At 45.3% G+C, this 25,550-nt stretch overlaps 1 protein-coding gene across 1 annotated transcript in view; it reads right to left on the bottom strand.

Moving 5' to 3' along the window:
• Nucleotides 1-25,550, bottom strand: part of Etv6 (ETS variant transcription factor 6) — a 241,487-nt gene that overhangs the window by 40,991 nt on the left and 174,946 nt on the right. Inside the window, exon 3 of the mRNA XM_031383625.1 lies at nucleotides 8,253-8,417. Coding sequence (XP_031239485.1) covers nucleotides 8,253-8,417 — 165 coding nt within the window. The remainder of the gene's footprint in view (nucleotides 1-8,252; nucleotides 8,418-25,550) is intronic.

Genomic DNA, 25,550 nt, shown 5'->3' with positions numbered 1-25,550 from the left:
TAGCTGCTGCTATTTATGATGAGGGTCAAATGAAGACTAGGACACCAGTCTCTAGGGGGTTCCTTAAGGCTGGACAGGAGGTCACAGCGGAGTTCTGACCACACATTTTAGAAATACTGTGGGAAGGCAGAGCTTGTACCGGAGTGCCAGGATCCAGCGCTGGGTAGGGTTTTAATGCTCCAAACCGTAAGCCATCCATCGCTATGGCTCCAATGAGAAGGGAATGCGGAACCCAAAATACAGTCCCTATTTTAATGATTCACATTTTAATCTCATGCAAAAATAAGTCCCTAATCAACACTTTTTTCTTCCCGTTTAGTGTAACGTCTTCCTAACCCTTCCTAATTTACATGGACATACTGGGTTTGAGCTCATAGATCTGATCAATGTTTTATTTTGGCATTATGCAGAATAGAAAATGCAAACATTAAAGAAATGTGTTCTTGATGATTACTATTAAAAAAAAAAAGTCTGCAATTAGTGCATCCATTTTGGAAGAGGAGGCCAGGAAATATAAATTTAGTGACTGTGAGGAGTGTTCAGCGCTATTCCCTCAGTGAGGGGCACAGACTGCAGACACTACCAGCCTGGGGACCAGGTCACCTTGAGCAAGCTCCTGGCTTTCTTTACAAAATGCAGACTGTACCACCTGCCTCTCTTGCTCTTCATTAAAGTCCAACGAGGGTACTGTGGGTAAGCACCTGGAAAAGAGCTGGTGTCCTCGCACCTCCTCAGGCCGGAGAGGGGACCTAAGACAAGGGCTAGGAGGAAGAAGCCACTTTCTTTTCTGAGTTCTTATTTCTTTAAAAGAATGTACTTACTGTGACTGCGTGCGCACATGTGCGAGCATATGCCCGTCACAGCGCAGGCGTGGAGGTCAGCGGGTAGGCAACCTTGTAGCATAGATTCTGTCCTTGCACTTTTTCCTGGGTTCTAGGGCTTAAACTCAGGGTCACCAGGCTTGCATGGTTTATTTACCTGCAGAGTCATCTTGCTGGCCCTTGGAGTTTTTATTTCTCTGTAGTGGAATGGCTAGCTGATGCTCTGGGGTCATGCTCTGGGGTATGGCACATACCTCCTTAAACATGTCCTTCAATTTTTTTAGTCCTGGGTTTCCTCATCTAGACTCTAAGTCACTGTGCAGGACACTGAGGGTCCTCTGAGGTGATCGGCATAATGAGACCAGCACAGGCTGATCAGTAAGAGTTCCTCTGCACTGGCTTCAGCAGGCACCAGTCCTGTTCTGAAACCATTCCGATTACTAGGATCATCTGAGTGACCTAGGACACGAAGGTCTTGGGTGGAGAACTGAGGAGGAAGGTCTGGGTTCATTCCCACTTGAGAAAAAGGAAGGTGATCCATGGCCATTCTGCCTGGGCCGCTCATCCTTCCACACTGAGCTAAACCTAGCACTGCTGGCATGTGCTCTACCTTCATGATGGTTGAGCTTGGCATCCAATGGCTGGCAGGGGAAGGGGCTGTACAGAGGGACCTTCCCAAAGAAGAAAGAAGAAGGATGTACATCAGCAGTCTCTGCCAGCTGCTTATCTGAACCCTACTCCATAAGCAGCAGTTAGACTGTCATGCAAATGCCTTTCATGGGGATGGCTGAAAGCTGTGCCCTAGCTCTGTCAGGCAAACTTAACTCTGACCCTTGAGTGTGGGCATAACTGGATTAGGCCTGGGTCCGCAGCAACCAGGAGCCTGCACAGAGGAAATGGCGTCATCCGCACTCTGTGTGCAGACTGTCAATAACAAAGTACCAGTAACAGCCTGGAACATTAGGCCTTAAAGAGGATTCTAGAAATGTCTTAGATTGGCCCAAACTTCTGCTCTCTAGGAGTCCCCTCGCTCCCCTTCCCCTGCCAAGAACCAGCCTTGGCGGAGTAAGTCCCATGATGGGCAGTCAGCCCTGGCATAAGAAAACCATTTTTCTTGATGAATCTAGTTGGTAGAAAGTTGTGTTGAGTGAATTTCTTGAAATTCCCATACTCTGGTCTTAGTTTCCAGAGTGTTCAAAAACATGTCTTGCCTACAACTTTCTAAATAGGCGAGGGTGGTCCCGCACCTCCCTTCACATCCACTACTCTTCGCTCCTCTAACACCTACATGTTCTTGGATGGATTCTTCAAATTCTCAGGTATGCAGATAATCTCATTTACTTTTTCTTTTTTTCTTCTTTCTTCCTCTCTTTCTTCCTTTTTTTTTAATTCTTTTTTTTTTTTTTTTTTTTTTTTTTTTTTTTGAGACAGGGTTTCTCTGTGTAGCCCTGGCTGTCCTGGAACTCACTTTGTAGACCAGGCTGGCCTCGAACTCAGAAATTCGCCTGCCTCTGCTTCCCAAGTGCTGTGATTAAAGGCTTGCACCACCATCACCTAGCTGCTTTTTTTAACTATTATTATTATGTGTGTGTGTCCACAGAAAGAGACACAAAACAAAGCACATGTAGTATTCTGAGGACAACTTGTGGAAGTCAGTTCTTTCTTTCCTCCATGTGTATCTGGGATCAAACTCAGACTGACAGACTTGGAAGGAAGCAAGCAAGCGTCTTTAACCACTGAGCCATCATGCCAGTCTAGGATATCATATTCAAAATTTAACACTGGCAATTCTCCCTTGAAGAATCTGCGCACACTTGGGTACATCTTGCGTTTTGTGACTTTTCTTTGAAAACCCCACATCCTGGCTCTCGGGCATGCCTTACTTTCTTCCATTCATCTTTCTTAACCCTTGTGAGTAAGCCTGTATTAAAAAGCTCCAACTCTGAGTCACAGGAGTAAAGTTAACAGTAACTAAGAGATCTTTGGAACACAGAGGGTATTTACAATAAGTTGTATATTTGCCTACTGACCACAAAGGTTGACCCATAGAACTGTGTGCCCAACTTCACAAATCTCAGACTCCGAAAAGAAATAACTGGTCCTAACTGGTACCTCTACAGCAGTAGGCAACGGAAGCCAGGTCTCTGCATCCAGAGTCAACAGCTGGTTCGTCTGTCTATGCACTTGCTTACTATGAAGCTGGGAGAGCTTCACTTACTCCTCCCTGGAAGGAGTGCTGAACTGAAAATGTCTGTGCCCTCCAGCTTTATGACCTAGTACTTTTATAATATCCTGGGTCCATATACTCACAGTGAAACTTAAACAGCTTTAACATGCGTCTTTTGAAAGCCAGGCAACCCAACCTATTTTGAGAATCTGAAAGCCTGCTTTTTTTTCTCTTTTTGTGTCCGTGTGGGGGTGTATGCACATGGCTGCATCAGGTATCTTCTATCACCTCTGCCCCTTACTGTCTGGGGCAGGGTCTCTCGCTGAACTGGAAGCTCGCCATTTTGGCTGTGCTAGGTGGCTGGTGAATTCTCAGCACATCCCTGCCACTGTCTCGCATTGCTGGGGTCACAGGCATATATGGCCATGCTCAACTTTTTAAGTGAGTGTTGAATACTTGGGAATTCAGACCCCCATGCTTACACAACACGACCCACTGAGGCAGCTCTCCAGCTCCAAATTTTTATTATTTTATTTGGAATTTCGTTTAAAAGCTGTGCCTGCTCATCCCCATTACACACCTCAGAAGGCCGAGGAGTAGGATGCAAATTCAAGATCTGCCAGGATAACTCAACATGACCCAGTCCCAAAAGGAAGCAAGCTAGGGTGGGATTGGTGGGTGGGGGTGGAGTGGAGCTTGGCTCCTGAGGCTCTAGGTTTAATCCTCAGTGGGGGATGGGCTGGTTGTTTAAAACAAACAGAAGAGAAAATGAAAAATATCAGACTAACAGTTAGTCTTGTCAGTGTTTGAAGATCAGGAACCCAGCAATGCTACTTGAAGGCGATCAGGTGCTGAAAATGATTTATTTTACTCTTAAGAGAATGGAATTTGGGCTCTAGAGCAAGGCCAGCCCCATCTGAAGCCTGGCTCTCCTGCCATCAGCCTCCTGCACTAAGGCGAATTACTTCACCCCTTCTGATTCTTAGGGTTCTCAGTTTAAGGCACTCTTCGTTCAGCTCACTTTTGTGCAAAATGAGAATAATGCCACAGAGCTGGCAAGGAGCCGGTATCTAACCCTGCTCTCACGGAATACACACTGACTGGATGGAATCTCTTGTGGACATGACTTCTGTTAACAGACAAGTCATACTCTCTCAGCTTCAATACTTCTGCACTAAAGCCCACACAGTTTCATTAATGTTACTTTTGCGTGTGGAAGTTTCCTTTTCCTTCCATTGACATAATTTCATATAGAAACCTCTAGTTCATACTTGGGCCTCTCTGAAACCCTCCCCTCTGTGCCATCTCACGTCAACTTCTTTGGGTTTCTATCCACTAGTACCCAAGCAGCTTCAGGGGTCCCTGCACTCTCCCGACCCAGCTACTTCCTCAGCTGACAGCCAACCACCCCCAGGAGCTGTCAATTCTGTCATCTCTACTTCTTCACTTTGCTTTCTGGTTTCCCCTCTGGAGCCTTCCCCAAACTGCTCTTGCTGAGGTCACCTCCCTGGGGTTAAATCAAAGGGCAGCTAGTTCTTAGGGAACAGTGTCTTTGCTGCCGGGAATCTTAACCTGCCCCTCCTTCCAGGATACTTCCTGGCCGACAAGATTGCTACTCTGGCTCTCTTCCCACCTCCCAGCTCTTCCTTCTCCAGCCCTTTAATACCGAGTTTCCCAGCATCCCCACCAGTTCCTCTTGGACAACTGCATCTGTTCCCAAGACTCTGCTTGTCTTCAGCCCAATCGGTTCCAGTCACAATGCCTTCTGACTACCAGGACCATCTTGAGTGATTTACAAAGTGTCTCACACAGAAATCTTTACAAACCAAAAGGGGTCCCTAGTTCAGTAAATGCTGTTATCTGATCAGGTCAGAAATTCGGGGTCAATTCTCCCATGCTCCCTCCCTTTCACCTAACATTGAATCAGCCACCAAGCCTGTGGGCTCTGCCCACTTTACTCTTGGGACTGTCCCTTCTGTCTGTTGGTCTTGCCTTGGTTCTAATCATTTCCATTGTTCCAAGGCTCTAGCCAGCCTGCCAGGCCTCCATTTTGCACATCCGTTCCTTGCGGATCCTGAAGAGGATATGCAAGGCACTGAAAGACGTGATGAAGAAATAATCAACAAAGGAACAGATGGAGTTAGGTGTTGAGCTATGGAGTATCCCGTTATATTGACCACTTCTAAGGTTGTCTAGCCAAATGGCGGGTGGTTGGGCTGTCCCCAGTCTTTACTGTTATAAATAGACTCACTAAGGACATTTTCTTTGTCCACTATGGGATAATTTCCTTGGGATATTTTCTTAGGAATGGAATTACTGGTGAAAGGCTGTGATTAGTTCTGAAGCTCTCATTATATGCTGCTGGTGATCACAAGGCTGGGACTGGAGGGCCACTGCGTAAATGCCATCTGCTTCTTGAGAGTCTCCCCTGAGCTTGCCACTTCCCTGGGTTAGTGGGTCGACCGTGGAGCCTCAACACTGTTCACGTGTACTTCGCAGGTGATGCTTTGCTACGCACACACTCTTGACAAGCAGATTATCATCGCCAGTAACATACTCCCCCAGTTTGCAAACGCTTTTCGCTTCTGTTTCATTTTGACTCAGACGTTTTGGTTTTCTTTTGACCAATTATGAAATAGAAAAAAATGGAATAATGTAAAAGGAGGCCTGGTGTGGGAGGCTTACGTTTTAGACTCATCAGAAAATTCCCTTTGCTGGGTCCTTTCTGCCTGTGGATGGTTTAAGAATGGAGCCTGCCTCAGCCCAGCAGCCAATGGAAAGAGATGTAGAGACTCACTGCCAAATATTAGACGGAGCTCTGCAGTCTTATGGAAGAGTTGGGAGAAAGACTGAGGGACCTGAAGAGGACAGGGACTCCACAGGATGACCAACAGTCAACTAACCTGGACCCTTGGGGGGTGCCTAGAGACTGAACCACCAAGCAGAGAGTGAGCACGGGCTGCACTTAGGCCCCCTGCACATATGCAGCAGATGAGCAGCTTAGTCTTCATGTGGGTCCCCCATCAACTGGAGCAGAGGCTGTCTCTGAGCCTGTTACCTGCCTGCCTGTGGATCCTGTGTTCCTAAACGGACGGCCTTATCTGGCCTCAGTGGGAGAGGATGCACCCAGTCCAGCTGTGTGCAAGTGCACGCGAGTGTTATTGGGGGTGGGGGAGGTGACACCTAGAGGGGGGGGCATGACACCCAGAAAGGGGCTTCTCCTTCTCAAAAGATGAGAATGTGGAATGGGGGGGGGAGGACTTGTGTGAGGGGGTACTGGGAAGAAAAGAAGGGCTGATACCGGGTTGTAAAGTGAATACATAAATTAATTTATTAATAAATTAATTAATTTGGAACTCAGTAGTGCAAACAGCACCATCGTCGGCCTGATGTGCAAGGTGGTGGTTCCCAAATGCCCATTCTTGTGATGGGACAGTGTGAGTTTTGAACTTTGCTCGGCTCTAGTTCTACTCAATCTATTTTGGTAGCTAAAGTGAGTTACAAAGTTTCCATTTACTATGGGGAAATGTACCCCATTACAGTGAACCATCTCACCTAACTAGGCTCCACCTTCAAAGGAGGCCCCCACTTCCCAGCGGACATATTTGTGCTGATAACTATACACATCGTGGAAGGTGAAAATGAAGTCAAAAGATTCTTCTGAGTTTTAAAATAATGAAAAAAAAAAGAACATTCTTTTACTTAAAAACAAGTAAATGAATTTTTACCTCATATTTAAACTTAAAAACAGAGATCCTGAGATGGGGGTGGGAGGGCAGTTTGTAGAAATATGCTAACGCTGTATTTGAGATCAAATCAGAAAACACAGATAATAAGATAATTAACTTCAGCTGGATGCAGAATATAAAGTAAGGTAAGCAATAACCCTGTGAGAAAAAGGAATACTATTAAGGGCACATGCAGTTTATTAGAGAAAGCATCGGCTGCACTGCACACTATCACACGTCTCTCTGCATGAGCGAAGGACCAGCTGCCAGCGCTACCTTCACCTATCCGCCGAGGAGCTAACAACTTTTCCGCGAGTGACTTCCCTGAGCATCTCTCTCTCCAACACAGTTTTCACTCCTTGTTCAAAGACACAGTAAGATAAGAAGGAGCCAAGTGTGCGTGTCTTTTGTCAAGGCCATGCACTTGCCTTGAAATTTCTGACAATTGCCCCGTGTGATTTTTGTATTCTGGGATTCTCTGACTTCATTCTACAACACAGCCGTTCGGCCTAGCAAGCCACCTTCTGTTTGGATGGTTGGTCTGAGGAGCTGCATGCAGGTCATTTTCAGTTCCACTTTGAAATGAGACTTTTCTAAACCGGACAAATGTAAGAAAGGTGTATTTCTAAAGATAAGGGCACTGGCAAGTTGGAAAGCATAGTGATTATTTACAAAATCATACTGGAACATCAAAAGACCACAATTTCCAGTATATCTAGGAAATTACACACACACTCACATAAACACACACATACATGCACACATACACTTGTGCACACACACACTTTTGTTTTAGAGAAAGGGTCTCAAGATGTAATTCAGGGAACTACTCATGATCCCCCTGCCTCAGGTTTCTGAGTGCTAGGATTACAGGTGTACACCATGATGCCTGGTTTGCCAACGTATTCTTAACTGAATTAAAGGAACCTTGAAAGTGAGTTTCTTTTTATTGTTAAACAGGTCTAGCGAGTGTAATATGAATTAAGTTGATAATGACTTGATGATTTTGTTCATATAAAATAATGGACGCATAAATCTATTCTACCTGAATGCTATGTGTGCAATAACTCTAAATAAGACTGAATCCAAAGTGAAACATGTCTGGTCTCCTTTATTAATTGGTCCTTCTGAGCCCAGTAATCAAACGTGTCTCTGCATTTTAATCACCCTGGGTCCATTTAATGGGGCAACTATTTACCAGCTCAAGGGCTAGATAAAATGATTCTGTCAAGGTATTGGCAATGCCCAAACTCTTTTCTTTCTTATTTGATTACTGTCATTTGTTATTTCATTGGACACTAGACCCCTTAAAATTTCAGCATCTAGGCACAGGTGAGCGACTTCTAAATCAACAGTCTCTTTGATCTGAAAACCTCGTCTTTCCCACACACTGGCCAGTGTCAGCAGACCTTTCCTTTCTTAGGATGTCTGTGTTCCCATGAGAACTTCTGTGGAGGGCCTCATGGGTTATGACGAGTCTGGAAAAGATCAGCCATATCTCCATGCTGAGCCTATGCAAGAACCAGACTCTCTCACCTGAATGAGGAGATCGGTAGCGGAAATCCTCCTTGGTCAGCAGCAGGAGGGCCTTGCCATTCATTTCAAACGTGTTGCTCTCAATGGGCCTTAGAGAAAACTCATTTTCTGCCCACTTGAGCCACTGTGCTACGTCATCTCTGCTCCAGTAAATCGGCTGCAAACCTGTTGGACGACACAGGGCAAAGAGAAAAGATCTTGTCAGCTACACAGTTGGAACAAAGGGGGAAAGGTCTCAGAATAATTAACAGAGCGGAGACTCTCTGTCTCAAGAGCCCTTGGGTTGAGTTCCAAGGCCCAGCCAGGTTTGTAAGTACTTAAGTGTGGAGTGCTTAAGTGTGGTGTTGCATTAACTTTTTACTCAGAGGGAAAAGGAGGGGAACCCCCTTTCCATGTGTTTCAGGGATCGATAGGTCTTAGAGCCCTGCTCTGAGGCTGTATTACTTTCAGGTTGGCTCAAAAGTGGCCTTGGGGGGGGGGTACCCAAGAAGGCCTGGAATCATGACAAATCTCAATGCGATTAGCTGGCGACCTCAGACTCAGAGCTTTGAAATGATGAGTGTTCCAGAGTTGACCCGGCCCCTCCCCAGAGCTGCCAAATGAAGACGCATCTTGAAACTTTTTCCAGGAAGGGTCATTTACTCAGTCTCTGGGAAGTGGCAGGCTAGCCTCTGGCAAATGCAAGGCCAGGGCAACACAAAAAGTCCTTTCCTTTCCATTTTTCTTGCAGATGGACTCAAAATGGACCACACAGACCACCACCAGCGTGGCTCCGGCTGCGTCTACATGAGGCAGGGAGTCGGTATGATTATTTTACTTCGCTGCTGTGGGCAATTCTGATACATCCTTCAAGTGATTATAGCAATCGTCCTCAAAGTGTGGTCACAGGACCCAGAGAGTTCCCAAGACCTTTGCATGTTTTCTACAGCAAAAACTTACAACAATAGTAACATTATTTTTTTCTTTTATTCTTTCATGAGCACATACGGAATGTTCTAGACCTGTGATATCACAACAACCTGAATGCAGAAACAGAGATGTGAATCCAGGTATCTTCTATTAACCTGGACATTGAAGAAGTTTGTAGAAGCATAGAGAACACCACTGTTGTTCACACAAGTCTTCTGAAAATATACTTTAAATAATTTATTAACATATGCTTGGTTAGTTTGTCAGTAAGTTAGTAGATACTTTTAAAAGTCTTTTACAGTATGCTCAGTATTGTTACAACTTGTAGCGTGTAGTTATGAGCAAAAGCTCTTCAGTGGGGGGTAGTCTTTGATAATTATTTACAACTTGAATCCTGACAGGGAGAAGTCTGTCGGGCTTTCTCCTTGGAAGTCACAGAGTCAAGAGTTCACCGAGAGCTCAGTGGAGCCGGTGTTTGCACACTGGGGCTTCAGTCTCTCCAGGTGAACTACTTGAACTCTGGAGGAGATGTGGTGCATGTCTTTCAAATGTGCTCTTCAGCTCAATCCTGGAAGAAGCTGCCTTTTGAACTGCATGATCCCCGGGATAGGCTGCTGAGAGAGGGAACAATTGGCTCAGATCCCAGGGAGAACATGCCAGGCTCTGAACAGGATCTTCTAAAAGGCCCCTGTGCAGAAAGCGGTTTTGAAGAGCAGACGTCAGTTTCTTCTAAGTCCACAGAAGATTCCTCACAGCCAATTAACTGGCTGGGCCTGGGAGATAACACAGCTACCTTGACAGTAATGCAAGGTCATACATGGGCCGTCTGGGCTGCATAGTGAGTTCAAGGCCAGCCTGGCAACCTAGAGAGATGGCATCTCAAGTCAAATGAGGCCTGGCGATATTGCTCAGTGGTAGCTTGTGTGAGGCCCAAAGTTCAGTCCTCACTACCATGAATCCCAAACCAACCAAGCACTCCAAACCCCAAACACTTAAGTGTGTTTTCATGGCTTTTGAATTTGATGGCAATGTTTTTTTTTTTTCCCCACACATAATCAAACAAGTAGGATTATGGGGACTGTAGAATTCGAGCATTTTATAACCTTTAGAAGGGAACAGGACCACTAAGGGATTTGAGGTTCTGTGTTTGGGCCTTGACTAGCTGGAAGGCAATGCCCATTCAAAATGGCCTACGGACACAGAAAGCATCCACCTGTTCCTCCTGGTAGAGTGCGAGTGGCGGCAGGCTATCATGGGAAAACCTTCAGCTTTATTTCCCACTCTCAGCAGTGTCTACTTGGAACAAGAACAGCACACCGATTTGTGATTTAAGCTGCTCCTGGGTAAGTGGGAGGATAATTCTATCAGGGATGGGTGGAGGTTCCAATCGGGCTGGCCACGGGAAAGCACCTAGCGGCCAGAGGGCTTGAGCAGAGAGATTCTAGGCAATGCAGGGAAATGGTCGGGGCAGCTTCAACAAGCTGTCAAAGTAAATACAGAACCGAAGCCTGCCTAGGAGAGGAAATGAAAGTCAAATGCTGACGTTTCTACTGGGGACAAACTAAAACAGAGAGGTGGGTGAGAAGGGGGCGTAGGACACAAACAGTAATTTGAGGTTCTTTGTGTTCGATGGAAGAAAATCCTCATGAGTAATCTTTTCCCTAAATACAAGAAGAGTCACACACTCCCAGCAACACTGCTGGGTAAGAATAACAGTTTCTCTTCTCACTTCCCATTAATCTCTCCCACAGCTCAGCCTTGAAGCAACCAAGGCCATGGCGCTGTGGAAACCCCCTTACCAGGAGCCCACAAGGAGGCTCCGGGCATGTGTACAGCTGGACGGCAGGTTACAGAGAGCACTTGGCAGCTAGACAGCAGTGGCCCTGACGTTGCAAGCTACCTACTGCAGGATGCTCAGTAAACAGATGAGCTCGACTGCACTGCCATTAGCGTAGGGAGAAGGTGGGCAGCTCACTGAGGAGAGAGGCTTGCTGCATTGTGGTGCTGCGCGTCAAATCCCTCAGCTATCTCTTTTTCAATTCAACGGTATCAAAAGGCTAGGGCATAGCACGTGCTTTGGCATTTTAATGGAGAAAAAACGAGCCTCCTTCCTTCAAGGGCCCTAAAGCCCTTATGTTGAGGTATCTGATGGAATAGAGCCGGTACCTGGAGGTAACTCTGTGACGTGATGGAGATAATTTAATTGACTAAACAGTCTTTCATGAAGCGCTTCTCTGCACTTAGTGCTGTTCAAAGCATTTCAGAGGCATCCGTTCATTTAACTGCATGCTCATATAACATTTGAGATGGAGGTGCAAGCTAGAGGACGGAGACCTGATGCATCCAAGGGATGCACCCCACGCTTGCACACCAAGAGCAACAAGTAGAGCTGAGACTTGAATCCAAGCAATCTGATTCCAGATTCTGTTTTCTTACCCAGGCACTTTCCATCCACACTCAGAATTAAGACTGGCTTTCAAAAAGACGGAGGAAACCGACTCCTTCCCACCCAACACTGAGATCCTTGGCCCAGGCAAGTTATCAGCAGATTGAAGATAGAAAAAAAAAAAACCTGCAGATCTCAGGGAGACAGATTTATGGCTAGGAAGAGGAGGGAGGGGCAGGCGGGACGAGAGTTTGAATGTGTCTGGGAAGAATGCGCTGCTTTCACAGGCTGCTCAGCAACACTTGCTCTTGACTCTCTGCCCAACTCCCAGCTGTGGGCGGGTCCAAGGCTGCTGAGAAGGGAGACATGTGTAGGATTTGTTTCGTAGTCAGTTCTGGCAATTTGACTCAACAAAGAGAGAATATATATCTTAATGATTAGGAAGGAGAGAGGGAAGGGAAGAGAAGGGGGAGAGAGACCCTTATGATATCGCCCTCTGTATACCAATGTGTCATGAGAATCATTTAAGTATGACCAGCATTCATTACGGCGAGAATTTTGTATGGAGGACCTGAAGTGCTATGAATGAGAAAATTACTAAGACTCCCGACTCCCTCCCTTCCTAAAGAGGTCCAGTCAAGTTCGTGGGCTCACACATACCCTTCAGTGATACACCCAGCCTCTTAAATCTCATGATTTCGTCAATTTCATGTTCAAATCAGCCACCACATTCATCTGGGCATCCTAACTTCATGCCCAACTTTCTGAGTTTATGCTTAAACTAATGATGGAAGCTAACAGGAAGTCAGGAGCTGGGATTTCCTTCCTACATATGCTGTTTTAATGGCTCAATGGTCCCATCTGTAAAATATGGGGCTTAGAATATGCGATCAACAAGTTCCTGCATGGTTTAATATAGCCAGCAACACACTATTGAATTTGAACCTCAAATACCAAACAATACAGACAGCCAGGATGCAATTTCTCTTTCTACAAAACTACTCCACATTTGTGATCATGATCCTAAGACTCTAACTTCTCGAAGGCTCTTCTGAGTCATGGAAGGGAGATTAGTGTTATGTTCTAATTCTCTGCAAAGTTGTCAGCCAGCCATGGCAATGCTAAACCTAACAGCTTGCCCCTTTAAAAAAAGTCCTTAAGTGCTTCTCGTGTGCTACCTCTCCTGACTCACAGAAGCCCTGCAGTTGGCTGGGTTCTCATTTCAGTTTAACTAAAATTGAGGGATCAGAGTTGGTAGACACTGTTTGAGCATTATTATGTTCAAGTTCCTTGTGTGTTTGTGTGTGTGTGTGTGGCGTTTGTACTGGAACCCAGGGCCTCATATAAGTTCTATTGCTGAGCCAAACCCCAGCTCCCAACTCAAGGCCTTTCAAGGTCTTTTACCACTTTGGCTCTTGTCAAAAATATCCTTTCATGTTAAACGCTTCATATTTACAGGGATTTTTGCTCTGGACTCCATGCACTGGGAGGCAGAGTCCAGAATGTAAGAGGCAGATGCCACAGAGATGCTCTGACTCAAGCCTGGTCCCCATGACTGATTAGGAAACCAAGGCCTGGAAAAGCTAACCATACCACGGCTGGCCAACCTACACCAGGGATCCGTGTGACCTCATCTCTGACTCAATGACAGCAACTTTATGACCTTTGACCCAGTCATGCCCAGTGACTAATGCCTTGATCGCTTGGCTATCCTGCCTTAGAACTAGCAGCCCAGAACTACAGTTTTCAGAACTCTCTCTGCACATCCGCATCTCCCCTACTATCTATTTGGTCTCTATTCCGAAGACAGCACAGCACAGGAGTGTCCCTGCCTGGACAGAGCAGTTCAATGACAACGAAGCAGACAGGCAGTGAACACTTAAACCAAACCAAATCACCATGATGACTACAGTTCTTCCTTTAATAACAGGTGAGACCATTACAGACCACAGAACTGGAAGAGGTAGTGCTTGGTGCTGTTGGCTCCCGAGTCCCATTACTGCCATACTAATTCTCAAATAGATTAATAATAATAGCAAACACAAACACTTACTGCAGGTCAGGAGATGCTGAATATATGCCATTCCCATAACTCCCTTAACCCCTTAAGACAATAATGATCAATGCAGCACAGAGAAATAATGATCAAGTTTGCCCATCTTCAGCACTCTGCCCGACGGTCATTCTCCTTGATGGATGAGGGGGAAGAGTCAGAGGTTAACAGAACTGTTTTTTCTTTGCCTGTTTTTGGTGTTACCCTCATGTAAGCCATAGCTGGCCACTAACAGGTGTCCTAAGGTGTCCTCGACTTTGTCCATTGTTTGAATAAAGTCACATAGCCAGAAAATGGAAGAGTCGATGCAGGAACCAAGTGGTCTGATCTGATACAATGGAAGCTCACAATATTATACCCGCCTGCCTCTCTACATGAGACTATTTGGTACTTTGGTAGAAGAGAAAGGTACATTAACCATTTATTTAATAACAGCTTCACGCTGATGATGTAGCTCTCAGCACCAATGTGGAACTTCTATTTTCTACCTGTGTGACCTTGTACAAGGTACTTAGCCTCTCTGTGTTTCTATTTGGCCTGACTGGATGGAAAATTTTCCAACTGTAAAGCACCAGAGGCATAAATAACATGTTTATCATTTTTAGCAACATGTAAAACCAATATTTGGTACAGAGTAAGCATTTCCTAAGAATCTGCCCTTGTGTTCTATGGTGACATGAATGGTGACACCTTTGCTTACACTTAAAGCCTGGTATTAGGAATAATCGCACTGTGAGAATGCCTGTCAACTGATAGCCGATTTCATCACTCTTGCTTGCTGCATGCCACCTAGATACGAATCTCTTTCTACTATCTTCCATATTACAAAGCTTTGACGGACATCCAACATCCCCATGGGTCAGTGAAAGTGCCAACCAGGTGAGGCCTGAGATGCAAGCAGCTGGTGACACAGGAGGCCCTTCTAACTAACTTCTTAGCTATCAACACACTCATCAGTAAGATGGAATGCTTTCCCAAAGCTCAGACATATAGCTAGTATAAAACTTTCAGCAACTTGACTGAGGATGGAGAAGGACCGGTGTCTGGCCCCATGGGGATAATTGCTCCTCTGGGTTCACACAGGTCTGACAGTCTGTCTTGAACGTCACTCAGGGTCCCATTAGCCTCGATGTTTTGGTTTGTGTACACACTTTTCCTCCCTATCTACTCCTCACGTCAGATCAACACAGCTTGTATCTCTTCCTCTTCCCACTACCCCAAGGGATACTGCTGGGACGCCTGATCTTTCTGCAGAGTTCTCTAGCTTGATGTAAGTCTGGGCTACACAGAACTCTGCTCTGCTCTCCCAACAAGTTTACCCATCTTCAGCACTCTGCCCGATGGTCACTCTCCTCGATGGACGAGGGGGAAGAGTCAGAGGCTAACAGTACTGTTTTTTCTTTGTCTGTTTTTGGTGTTACCCCCACGTAAGCCGTGGCTGGCCAATAACAGGTTTTTCCCTAAGGTGTCCCCAACTTTGCCCATTACTGTCTGAAGTTATCTGCAGATTACCTTGTCTTAATATTCTAGCCCTATGACGTTTCTTCTTGATTGTTTTTCTTTTCAGAAACTTGTTTTATTACCCACTGCACAGTTTTTTAAAAGTTGGAGCTCATTAGACCGATACAAGACTGTGGAGGAGAAGCTGGCATACCATGCTGGCACACAATTCGCTGATATTTTAAGAGCTTTGTGAATGTCAACTTCTGAGAATCTACCTTAGAGAAATAGCTTTGAATGTGAAAAAATTCATGCACAAAGATGTTAGTTTTTTTAATATCGAGTGTTATTTTTAATAGTAGAAAACAACATTAAAAAGAGAGCAGTCATTTACTGATAACATCTGTGATAGAGTGGTGCCATCGATAACAGAACAAATACACATTCTCACTGAAAACCAAAATAGTGTGTATACTCAGAGATTCTCAAATAATGCACAGATATTTTATAAAGTATAAAAATATTAATAGCAGCTGTCACTCAATAGTAGCATTATAGGTTACATTTACTTTTTGTGTTAAGTATCATTCTCTGGGATAGTGCACAGCCTTACTAAATTGCCCAGGTTGGTTTTGAACTCCAGATCTTCCTGCTACAGCCTCCTGAGCAGCTAGGATTACAGAGTGCTCCACTGGAATTATTACATTTACATAAGATGTGATGTTCTGTAAAAGTTTAGAAGCTGGTTGAGGTAGTACAAGCCTGAAATCCCAGTACGTAGGACGTGAAGGCAGAAGAACAAGAAGTTCATGGCTAGCCTGAGCTGTATGTGATATTGTCTCAAAAAAAAAAAAAAAAAAAAAAAAAAAAAAAAAAAAAAAGATAAGAGGAAAAATAGAGCTCCTGAGGGACTATGCCCTACACAGCTGTATCTGGTGACTTGGGTGGTTGTTCTGCAATTGCTAAGTCAGAGTCTTATTTCTGAGAGCACTCCAACTTTCTGAGTTGTGTTGTAGCATTTTGGTTCAGGGGATCTTAGGGAGTTTTCCTCTGAAGTTCAAAAGTTTCTAATTATGTCAAGAAAATACCTCTAGTCTGTCTTATTTCCTCGATTCTAAGTTCATGTTTCCATCCTCAGCAGAAGTCCCTTTAGTTCTACTTTGCCAGCCAATTTCTGTCAGACTTGAGTCAAAGGACAGAGCTTCTCTTTGTCTCTTCTACTTTTACAGATAAAGCTTCCAGTTATCAGATACATGTGCTAAGAGTAAAATGTACATGCATGTAATGGTGTGTGTGTGTGTGTGTGTGAGAGAGAGAGAGAGAGAGAGAGAGTGACTTCTCAGTGATGTGTACATAGCACTCAGAACACATAGGTCCACCTTCACTAAGGCCCTTGTGTACAATTGAAGATCCTATTGCTAGATGATCCACCTCTGTGCTGGCTACCCTACTGTGTAGCAACTTCTGAATTAAAGCATTCTAATTAGAAACGATGGGGGAGGCCCATGAGCCTTAGGAAGTAAACAACACAGTCTCAGGAAGTTCCTGAAATCAATAAGAACCTCGGTCCCCATGCTACAAATAATAGATTCACTAAACTACTGAAGAAAAAGACTCTCCGAGCAGCTGAACTGCCTACAAGTCATCTACCGAGCTCTAGAGCTGCAGCTTTGGTTAAGTTATCAGTGACACTGGGGTGAGCTCTTCCATGATGTAGAGTCATCCCTGCTCCTCTAAGTACCTCTTACTCTTTGTGCTGGTTTGTATTAAATGTCAACTTCACACCATATAAAATCACCTGAAAAAGTCTTCATAAGGAATTATGTAGGTCAGGTTGGTTTGTGGGTGTGTCTGTAGGGAGTTGTCTTGACTGTTGAGGTAGGAAGACCCAGTCACTTTGGGTAGCACCATTCCTTAGGCAGAGAGTCCTGACCAGAATGAGAGAAGAGAATGCTAACCAAGGGCAAGCAAGCAAGGGGATACACACACACACACACACACACACACACACACACACACACACACACTATAACTTCATTATATATAGAATGCATATATATATTTTCATGGCCACCCTCTTCCTGTCCCCAGTCACTTTGGGTAGCACCATTCCTTAGGCAGAGGGTCCTGACCAGAATGAGAGAGGAGAATGCTAACCAAGGGCAAGCATGTAAGGGTGGATATATATATATATATATATATATATATATATATATACACACATACATACATACACACACATATATATATGCATACACACATATACATATATGTAATATATACACACATACATACATATATATACATATACATATACATACATATACTATAAATTCATTATATATAGAATATATATTTATTCATGGCCACCCTCTTCCGCCCAGGCACCACTGTCATAAGATGCTCCTGCTGTGGCCTGGCAAGCTGGGTTCCTTCAAACTTGTGAGCATTAAGTACTAAGTGCTCCGATGTTCTTGTCATCTCAGCAACTACTCTGTGAAGCTACACTAGACACATCTATATTTGCAGAAGAAACTGAAGCTAAGAGGGGTTGAGGGATTTTCCCAACATCACAATGAACCTTAAACCAAGAGAACTGGAAGTTATGTCAGGAAAGGGTGGAGTTGGGGGAGGAGGAGGGGATGAATATTATCAAAATATATTGTATGCTTGTGTAAAATTCTCTAGAAATTAATAAAATTATATCCAACATGTTATTCTATTTCCTAACACAAATTAAAATATGACACACAATAACTCCAGAATGTAGGGGGTGGGCTCTGTGTGTTTCAGGGGTTTGCAGGACACAGACTTGACAGCTGAGTGCCTGAGCTCTGGCATTCATCTACAGGAGACAACAATGTATTTAGCAGCTTTCTGGAGCTGAGGAAGCTAGAGCAACAGTTCTGTAAGCTATGACACAGGGTGTGTCTGCCTTAGGTGTGAAACATAAAGGCCTCTTTTAAAAATTCAGTAATTAAACTAATAGTTTAGTACAGATTCCAATAGGCTCGACATGTACAATTTAACCAACATACATATCATATATATAATTATTATATATATTCTATATATAATAAAGTTATAGTATGTATACATCAGTATAATATGTAACATATAATATATACGTATAATATATAAAATATAAAACCACCCCAAATAACAACAAAGCAAGTGCATTAATTGTACTGAACTTTCACAGTTTACCTTGTCTTTACTCTGTAAGCCATACAGAGTAACAGTCTAAGAAGATTGTCCATAGCCTTAGGTTTTTGTAAGCAATCTAGTGACTTAAAGTATATGGTGGGATGTAGCTTATAGGTGAACACTATTCCAATTACTAAAGCGTCTTGAGAGTGCTAGCTGGGTGTCAGAATGTGTCCTGGAATGCATGTGCTACAGATGCCATGGGACAATGTGGTTTAAAAATCCAAGCAAACACAAGAATCTCTTGATGAACCAAACATCAATGTTTCAAGTCAGTCTGCCAAAAAAGACATTATGAGGAGGTTCCATGCTGACCTCAGAAAATGGGGAGCAACCTGAGCAATTCCATTCATCTCCTGGACTTCTGGAGGTAAATCTCTGTAGGTGAATTCAGGGTCAGTCACTATCCTTCTTTTGAAAGGCACATGCAGGGAGCAGTGCACATCCTTTCAATGTCTGTGGACCACTAGAGTTGAACAGCAGGTACAGGAAAATCAATTTAGTGCTTCTCAGCGTCTTGTATACAAATGATTCTAACTGTTGACTTGTGATAGAATATAACAGAAAACTAGGTTTGAAAGAGAAATACACATATTATCCCAAATTTAGGGGAGGAAAACAGAATATGGAATCAGAAAGTAAGCTCACTTTTCACACAGATATCAGTTTAAGAGAAAATGGTGGAGGCGCTTGGCAGCAGACCTTGGTAGGCATGGGGGAGGGTGTCCCTTCCCTTGGAATGTTAGAAGACCTTGCTAACACACTGAAGCTTAGTATGCGTATTAGTAAAGATTCATCATCATCTTAACTTAGTCTATGAACACCGTGTTAGTGTGACTAGGAATGAAGAGATATTACAGAGAGAGGAGCTTCAAAAATCCAAGAGGCAAAAAGGACAGAATTTCCTGTATTTGGGAGGAGTTACATTTTAACTTAACCAACTTAACCAATACTTATGCCAACAGTGAGTCCAATTGTAGGACAGAAAAGAAAAATAAGACAACTAGCTACTAGAAGTCAGTGTGTTTTTCAAACAGATTCCATGAGTGTGTATAATGGGGAGATGAGCACAAAGATCTGGATCTGTGAGCTCTGCATTGCAGAGATGACTGACAGGGCCTGCCTGAATGGCGTGAATGAACAGCTTTTCTTTCCCCTTTGCCCATCTAAGCCACATACAGATGATCTCTTGTCTGGCCATAGCCACGATCTACAGACATTCATTTACAGAGCGCAACAAGAGTGACCTTCATCCTCACTCTGGATGGGACAGGAGAGATCCAATCACTGGGATGGGAGAGAGGCTGGCCTTTGTGTGGCCCAGCTGCCCTTCACTTCCCTCCTGGGTTGCTCTTTATCCTTAGGAATTTAGAGACAGCAAGCTGCCTCTTCTTAAGATGGAGATAGTGCCCAACATCATGGAATCCCAGAGGTGGTGATGTGCAAGGAAAAGAAGGGTGTGTGTGTGTGTGTGTGTGTGTGTGTGTGTGTGTGTGTGTTACAGGAGGTGGGGCAAAGGGGTGGTGAAGGCCAGAAGACAGAAAGGAGTTTCTAACTTTCAACAAGAACTCCATGGACCTCAGACTGGACTAGGGGGGTCAAAGGAACCCAAAACTCTTCAAGGCTTTTCTTGGATGTGTTTTTCAAGAGAGAGAATTTCATTCCAGCCCGTCATGCCTTCCATACATTCTATTCCTCCTCCTGACTCCAGTTGACAGTGACTCTCTCCAAGTATTTTCAAAGGTTTGGCGTCCTCTGATGTGGAATTGGTGTCCTCTGAAAGGCCAGGCAGCCAGTGCTAACTCAGCATCTAAGGGCTGCAAGACAGACATCACAAGCAGGATGGGGTAATTTTAACGGCATTGCTGACGATGATGCCTCATGGGGAAAAAAAATCACATTTAGACCAGCAACTTCTATTTAAAGGCGTTCGTGTTACACTTTCTGGCATGTGCATATGAGACCAACGTCTCTGTCCCCGAACCCATTCCTTCTTTACTCAGAGACACAGGAGAGAGAACTGTTCCTTTCCCTAGTTTTTGTTCTTCAGCATGAGAGTTGTGAAGGCTGCTGATGCCCTTGGCTGACGACTTGTACACAGTGGTAGGAAAATGAGAAAGACAAGCCCCGTTCTTCTTGGGCTCAGGGTCCAGAAGGGAGCAGGGAGGCTCTGCCTTATGCAGAACATCGTTCTCTCCTGGCTTGCTCATCTGGGGTTCTACATCATTTATAGCTTGTGATAAAGGCCGGAGGAGTCGTGTGGGTGAGGGAGCTGATAAGATAACACCAGACATTAATCAACTCAGGCTTGCTTTTGTTAGGCAGTAAGAAGAGTCTCAAGGAATACTGGCAGACCCAGAGTGTGAAGGTGGCCTCCCTAGAGGCCAGAGAGTGGGGTACACTCTGTGCAGCTAGGTGGACTCACTGCCTGCCTACTGTCACATGGAGTTTGTCATTCCTCTCCTGGAGTTCAGGCTGGCCTTGAACTCAGTACGGGTAAGAATGACCTTGAATACCTGATCCTCCTGCCTCTACCTCCCAAGTCCTGGGATTACAGGCGTGAGCTGCCACGCCTATTTTATAGATAAGAACACTGTGATTTCTGAAAAGAGATCCCTGTCTTTGGAGCCGGGAGGTAGGAACCTGCAGAGGTAAGCTGCCAAGCAAACGGGCGGGATGTAACCGGGGGTGCAACCCATGTTTATTCACACTGTGCAAAAGCCCTTTCTTGTAGCCTCTGTTCTGGTGAGGTCCCTCACCACCCGGCTGTTTGCCAAAGCACACCGTCTACTCTTACTTCTTAACAAGTATGGCTAACTCGATAGGAAACACTAAGAACTACCACCAGCCGACTTAGAAAATGAAATGCAAATTCCACTTTCACTCTGTTTCTGCGACCTACTAGCACAGAGGTTATCCATGATTGGTCCCTAAAGATAACCCTCACAGCGTAACCCTTGGACCCTGTGCATGCGACCTAACATGTTTGCAGACATAACGTAAGGATCTTGAGATGAGGTCACGAGGGTTCTGCAGTGACCACAACTCCAGTGTCCAGTGTCAAGTGTTCTTATACGGGAACGCAGAGAAGAGGAGGTGTGGCCACATCCACACTCAGCGTTCTGCAGGACCAGGCTTGCTCTGTTCTTTTTCTCACAGGCTCCCTTTACCCATGTGGTGAAGTCTTTACTCAATATCTGTCACTTTGAGTTATTATTTTTGTTGTTTTCTTCTTGTTTTATTAAAAAAAATGAACCCTTTCATTTGCATCTTCCATGACTCTTCAAAACCTGGTCTGTAACCTTCTGTATCCACCCTTGCGCATCCTTGTGTGGACTGTTTAAGATGCCCTGGAATGCATGTTGTCTTTTTTTTTTTAATTTATTCATTTATTATATGTAAGTACACTGTAGCTGTCTTCAGACACACCAGAAGAGGGCATCAGATCTCATTTTTGATGGTTGTGAGCCACCACGTGGTTGCTGGGATTTGAACTCAGGACCTTTGGAAGAGCAGTCAGTGCTCTTAACCGTTGAGCCATCTCACCAGCCCGCATGTTGTCTTATGAAGTGCTGTTATCCTGCTTCTCGTTTTCCTTTGGCTTATAAAGTGTGTTTGAGTCTCACTTTTCTACTGTTCTCTCTTTTTTTTTCCTTTAAAACAAAGTTTATCTTTCTAGGTTTTTAGGAATTAACTTACTTTCAACTTTACCTAGCTCACTCTTCCATTCAAACACGGCAGCTAGCATTCAGAAATCACTTGGTTTTATGTCCCTGGGGGAATTCTTTCCCAAGTCTCTCCTTCTCGGCTACTGTGGAAGGAGAAGGTGGTAGCCAGCCACGGAGTTAGCAGGGACCAGGGAATCCTGCATCCTGCCGAGCCTCAGAGGCCACTTACAGGACTGGTGGAAACTTCTTGGTTATTTTGGGTTTTTCTTGTCCCAAGGTTTATCACTCCCCCCCTGCCCTCCCCAGAGACATCCTGTTCCCTAGTTTTAAGTATTGTCCCTGGGTTTTTGTCTTGCTACTAAATTGCTTTTATAGGAACTTGAGAGAATTACATTGCCATCCTCCCAGATTATCCTATAATACTTCATATGTGAAAGGACTGCACAGCTCTGGAGTCTGACTAAACAAATGCTAAGCTTCCCTCACCTATTGGTAAGCCACTGCTGGATTTTCTGACAGTAAGCAGAAGAAATGTAATAGCTAATCTGAAGGGTTTCAGGCCACACCTGTGTGGTGGGAGAAACAGAGACAGGAGAAATAGATGGGACTCAGAGACAATGTACACCAAGCACACGACCCCGGGGCACGAGACCCAGGACACAGGGCTAGTAAGGACCAGTTTCAGTGAACTCTCCCATCAGAAGGAATTTCTAAAACAATAAGGGCCTAGTACGTCCTGTCACCGTCCTTCCATGCCAGAGCTGCAGACATCTGAAAATTTCACAAGTACCTGGCTCACGCAGGCTGTGGGCTGGACACACTCGGCAGTGCTAAGTGAGGGTGAGGACCCCTGTGCGTGATTCTTCCTCAGGAAGCCATGCGTGACAAGCCATAGCCTCAGATACAGGGAGTTTCGGTCACCAGCTTTGCACAGCGGCACTGGAGGCTCCCCATCAACAGCTGCTCTCTGAAGCAGTCCCACAAATCCAGTGGGGTGATTAACAGCAGGGCCTGCAGGTACCCTACTGGCTGGTTACCCCAACCCTGCTCTCCCCCTTCACCTCTGCTTTCTCATTAGGCTTCTGTCTCTCTGGAAGACCAGATTCACCCTCGACCCGCCAGTCTTATCCCTGAAGAACTGTGCCCTACTGATAATTTTTTTTTAAACGTCTTTTTTTTTTTTTAAAAGAACATGGTCCTTGGAAACTTTGCAAGAAATGTATTGATCTGAAATACTCAAGCTGAATTATTGAGCTTTGGCAGAAGGAAGTAAATCTTTCCCATTCGCCAAGCCCGGTGCCAAGGGCCGCTTCCAGGAAGAGAGACCCGTCCTTTCTGGAAATGAGGCAGAAGCCAAACATTCTGTCACTGTCCCCTGACCCCACCCCTTCACTTGCAATTCACTGACAAAAGCACTTTGCGATTCATTGCTCATTTGCCCGAATAGGCATCGGAATTAGTAATGCCTGGCTGAGGCAGCTTCCTAAATAATGAGGCCTGATCGTCTTGGCAGACCCAGGGGCCTGCGGAAAGCAGGCTTGCAGCCCGTCATTGTGCTAAACGCTCTTCCGGTTTTAAAATCAAAATTTCTCCTGCACACCTGGGTGTACAAAGGAAAGAGAACATGCTTACTGCTGCCGGAGATGAACCAAACCGGGAGCCAGGGCTGGGGTGGGAAGGTGGGGTACCAGCATTAGACTGTGGTGTTCGATACACAGGGCAGGATTAGCACACAGACTCCTGACATCTGCTGTTTCTTTCAGTTCAGCTGAGTGTTCATCCCACCTGGCAACAGTCCAGGGGAATTCCCACCATCACCAGCTGAACACAGTGTGGTCTAACTGCACAGCGTTCATCTACCCACTGTTCCCTTCACTGGCTCCTCAGCCCATCCATCCAACATTTAACATGGTGCGGGGGGCGGGGCGGGTTTCAAGGGGAATGATAGCCAGTCTGGCTGGGAAACTGGGAACGTGGAGAGACATTTACAAGTCTGCATCAGAAAGGGGCCAGGGTAGCCTCTGACAGGAAGGACAGGATGACAGCTTGGCAGGCACAGGCAGTGCAGGAAACCAAGCAGTATGACACAGTTGTTACACAAGGCGTGTGAGTGTGTGTTTAGAAAGAGTAGGGTGGGAGGTGACATCTCCATGTCGACGCTACAGTGCAATGAACATCATCCATCTCAAACGTACATCGAGGCAGCACTCACCGTCACCTGTGGCTCCCAGTCTCAGAGAAGACGAAGCCCATGCTGTCACTGGCCAAGGACCCCTTGCTTTAAGGCAACCTTCTACTCTCTGCTACGTGCCTTTCCAGTCTGTTGGCAAATGCTGTTGGCTCTGCCTTTACTCTGCAAACAGCTTCCTTCACTCCTGCGGCTTCCTTCCATACTAGTCCCAGTCACTCTTGGCTCTCTCACAGTCCCAAACTCGCCCTCCCACGGCCCACGCCCCATCTTCCATCAATGTTCCCCTGTAGTCTTGTTCTCAAGAGAGCTGCAGAGAGGCCCACGTGCATAGGTGCTGCTCCTCTATGTCACTCAGAGTTCATGTCCAAATGATTGCAGCACTGATGCCCACCCCAGGCGGAGTCCTATCCCTGGCCTTTGTACTGGCGCCTCCTTCGGGACTGTCTCACTTCCTTTAAGCTCTTCTTAACTTTCCACTCAAAACAGCTGTATTCTCTGGCTTCTCCCTTTCTTGTTGCATTACTTGTTCCATTAATTTCTCTTTCTAACAGTTCTACAGCTTGTCTTGTTTGGTTGGTTATTGTGCGTGCGTGTGTGCGTGTATGTGTGTGTGTGTGTGTGTGTGTGTGTATGCAGGTGCACATGCACACAAGTGTGGAGTCAGTTAGATATCAGGTTTCTTCATCAGTCACTATCATTCTCCACCTTATTTAGAGACAAGGTCTCTCCTGAGCCTGACTGGCTGGTGAACCTTAGGGAACCTGCCTGTCTCTGCCTTCATTTTCTCTCACGGCTTCCCCGTCATGGGTGGTAGGGATGTAAACTCAGGTCCTCCTGTTTGTATAGATGCTGTCAGCAAGGACTTGACTGACCTCCCGAGCCATCTCCCCACTCTTCACCAGAATGGAGGCAGACTCTGCTTCCCTCCTGCACCTTCAGTGCCCCAAGCAGCTTCTTTCTGGCTCACTGCAGACACTCAACAAACACTTCTGAATGAATGAGCAAGTATCCTGTACAAAGGAGGCAGTGTAGCATACTGCTCAGGACTGAGGTCCTGAGCCGGGTGGTCTGGGGGTTAAGTCTTGGCTACTCAACGTGCTAGCTCGCTGCATGACCTTCGGCAACGTACACGCTCATGTGGGCTTCAGTTTCCTCAATCGTAAAATCGGCACAATAACTGACCTTCGTCAGGGAGCCACGGGCACTAAGCATGATGGGATACGTATAAAGCCCTCAGAGCAGAAGAGAACCTGGCATGGATTGAGCACTTGAGACATAGTGGCCATTATTAACAAGAGCCCTGTCTGCTGTCGCGAGTTTAGACTTTATCCTAAGGCTACGTGGAGTCATTGACGGATGTTAAACGAGGGAGTAACATAATCAGATATTGTTTTAAAGGATCGTGCCAGCTGTGCAGGGGAGAATGAATCACACCGGGGCAAGG

This window comes from Mastomys coucha, unplaced genomic scaffold (assembly GCF_008632895.1).
Source record: "Mastomys coucha isolate ucsf_1 unplaced genomic scaffold, UCSF_Mcou_1 pScaffold20, whole genome shotgun sequence".
NCBI classification, from domain to species: Eukaryota; Metazoa; Chordata; class Mammalia; order Rodentia; family Muridae; genus Mastomys; species Mastomys coucha.
This window is presented reverse-complemented; position numbering and strand designations above follow the sequence as displayed.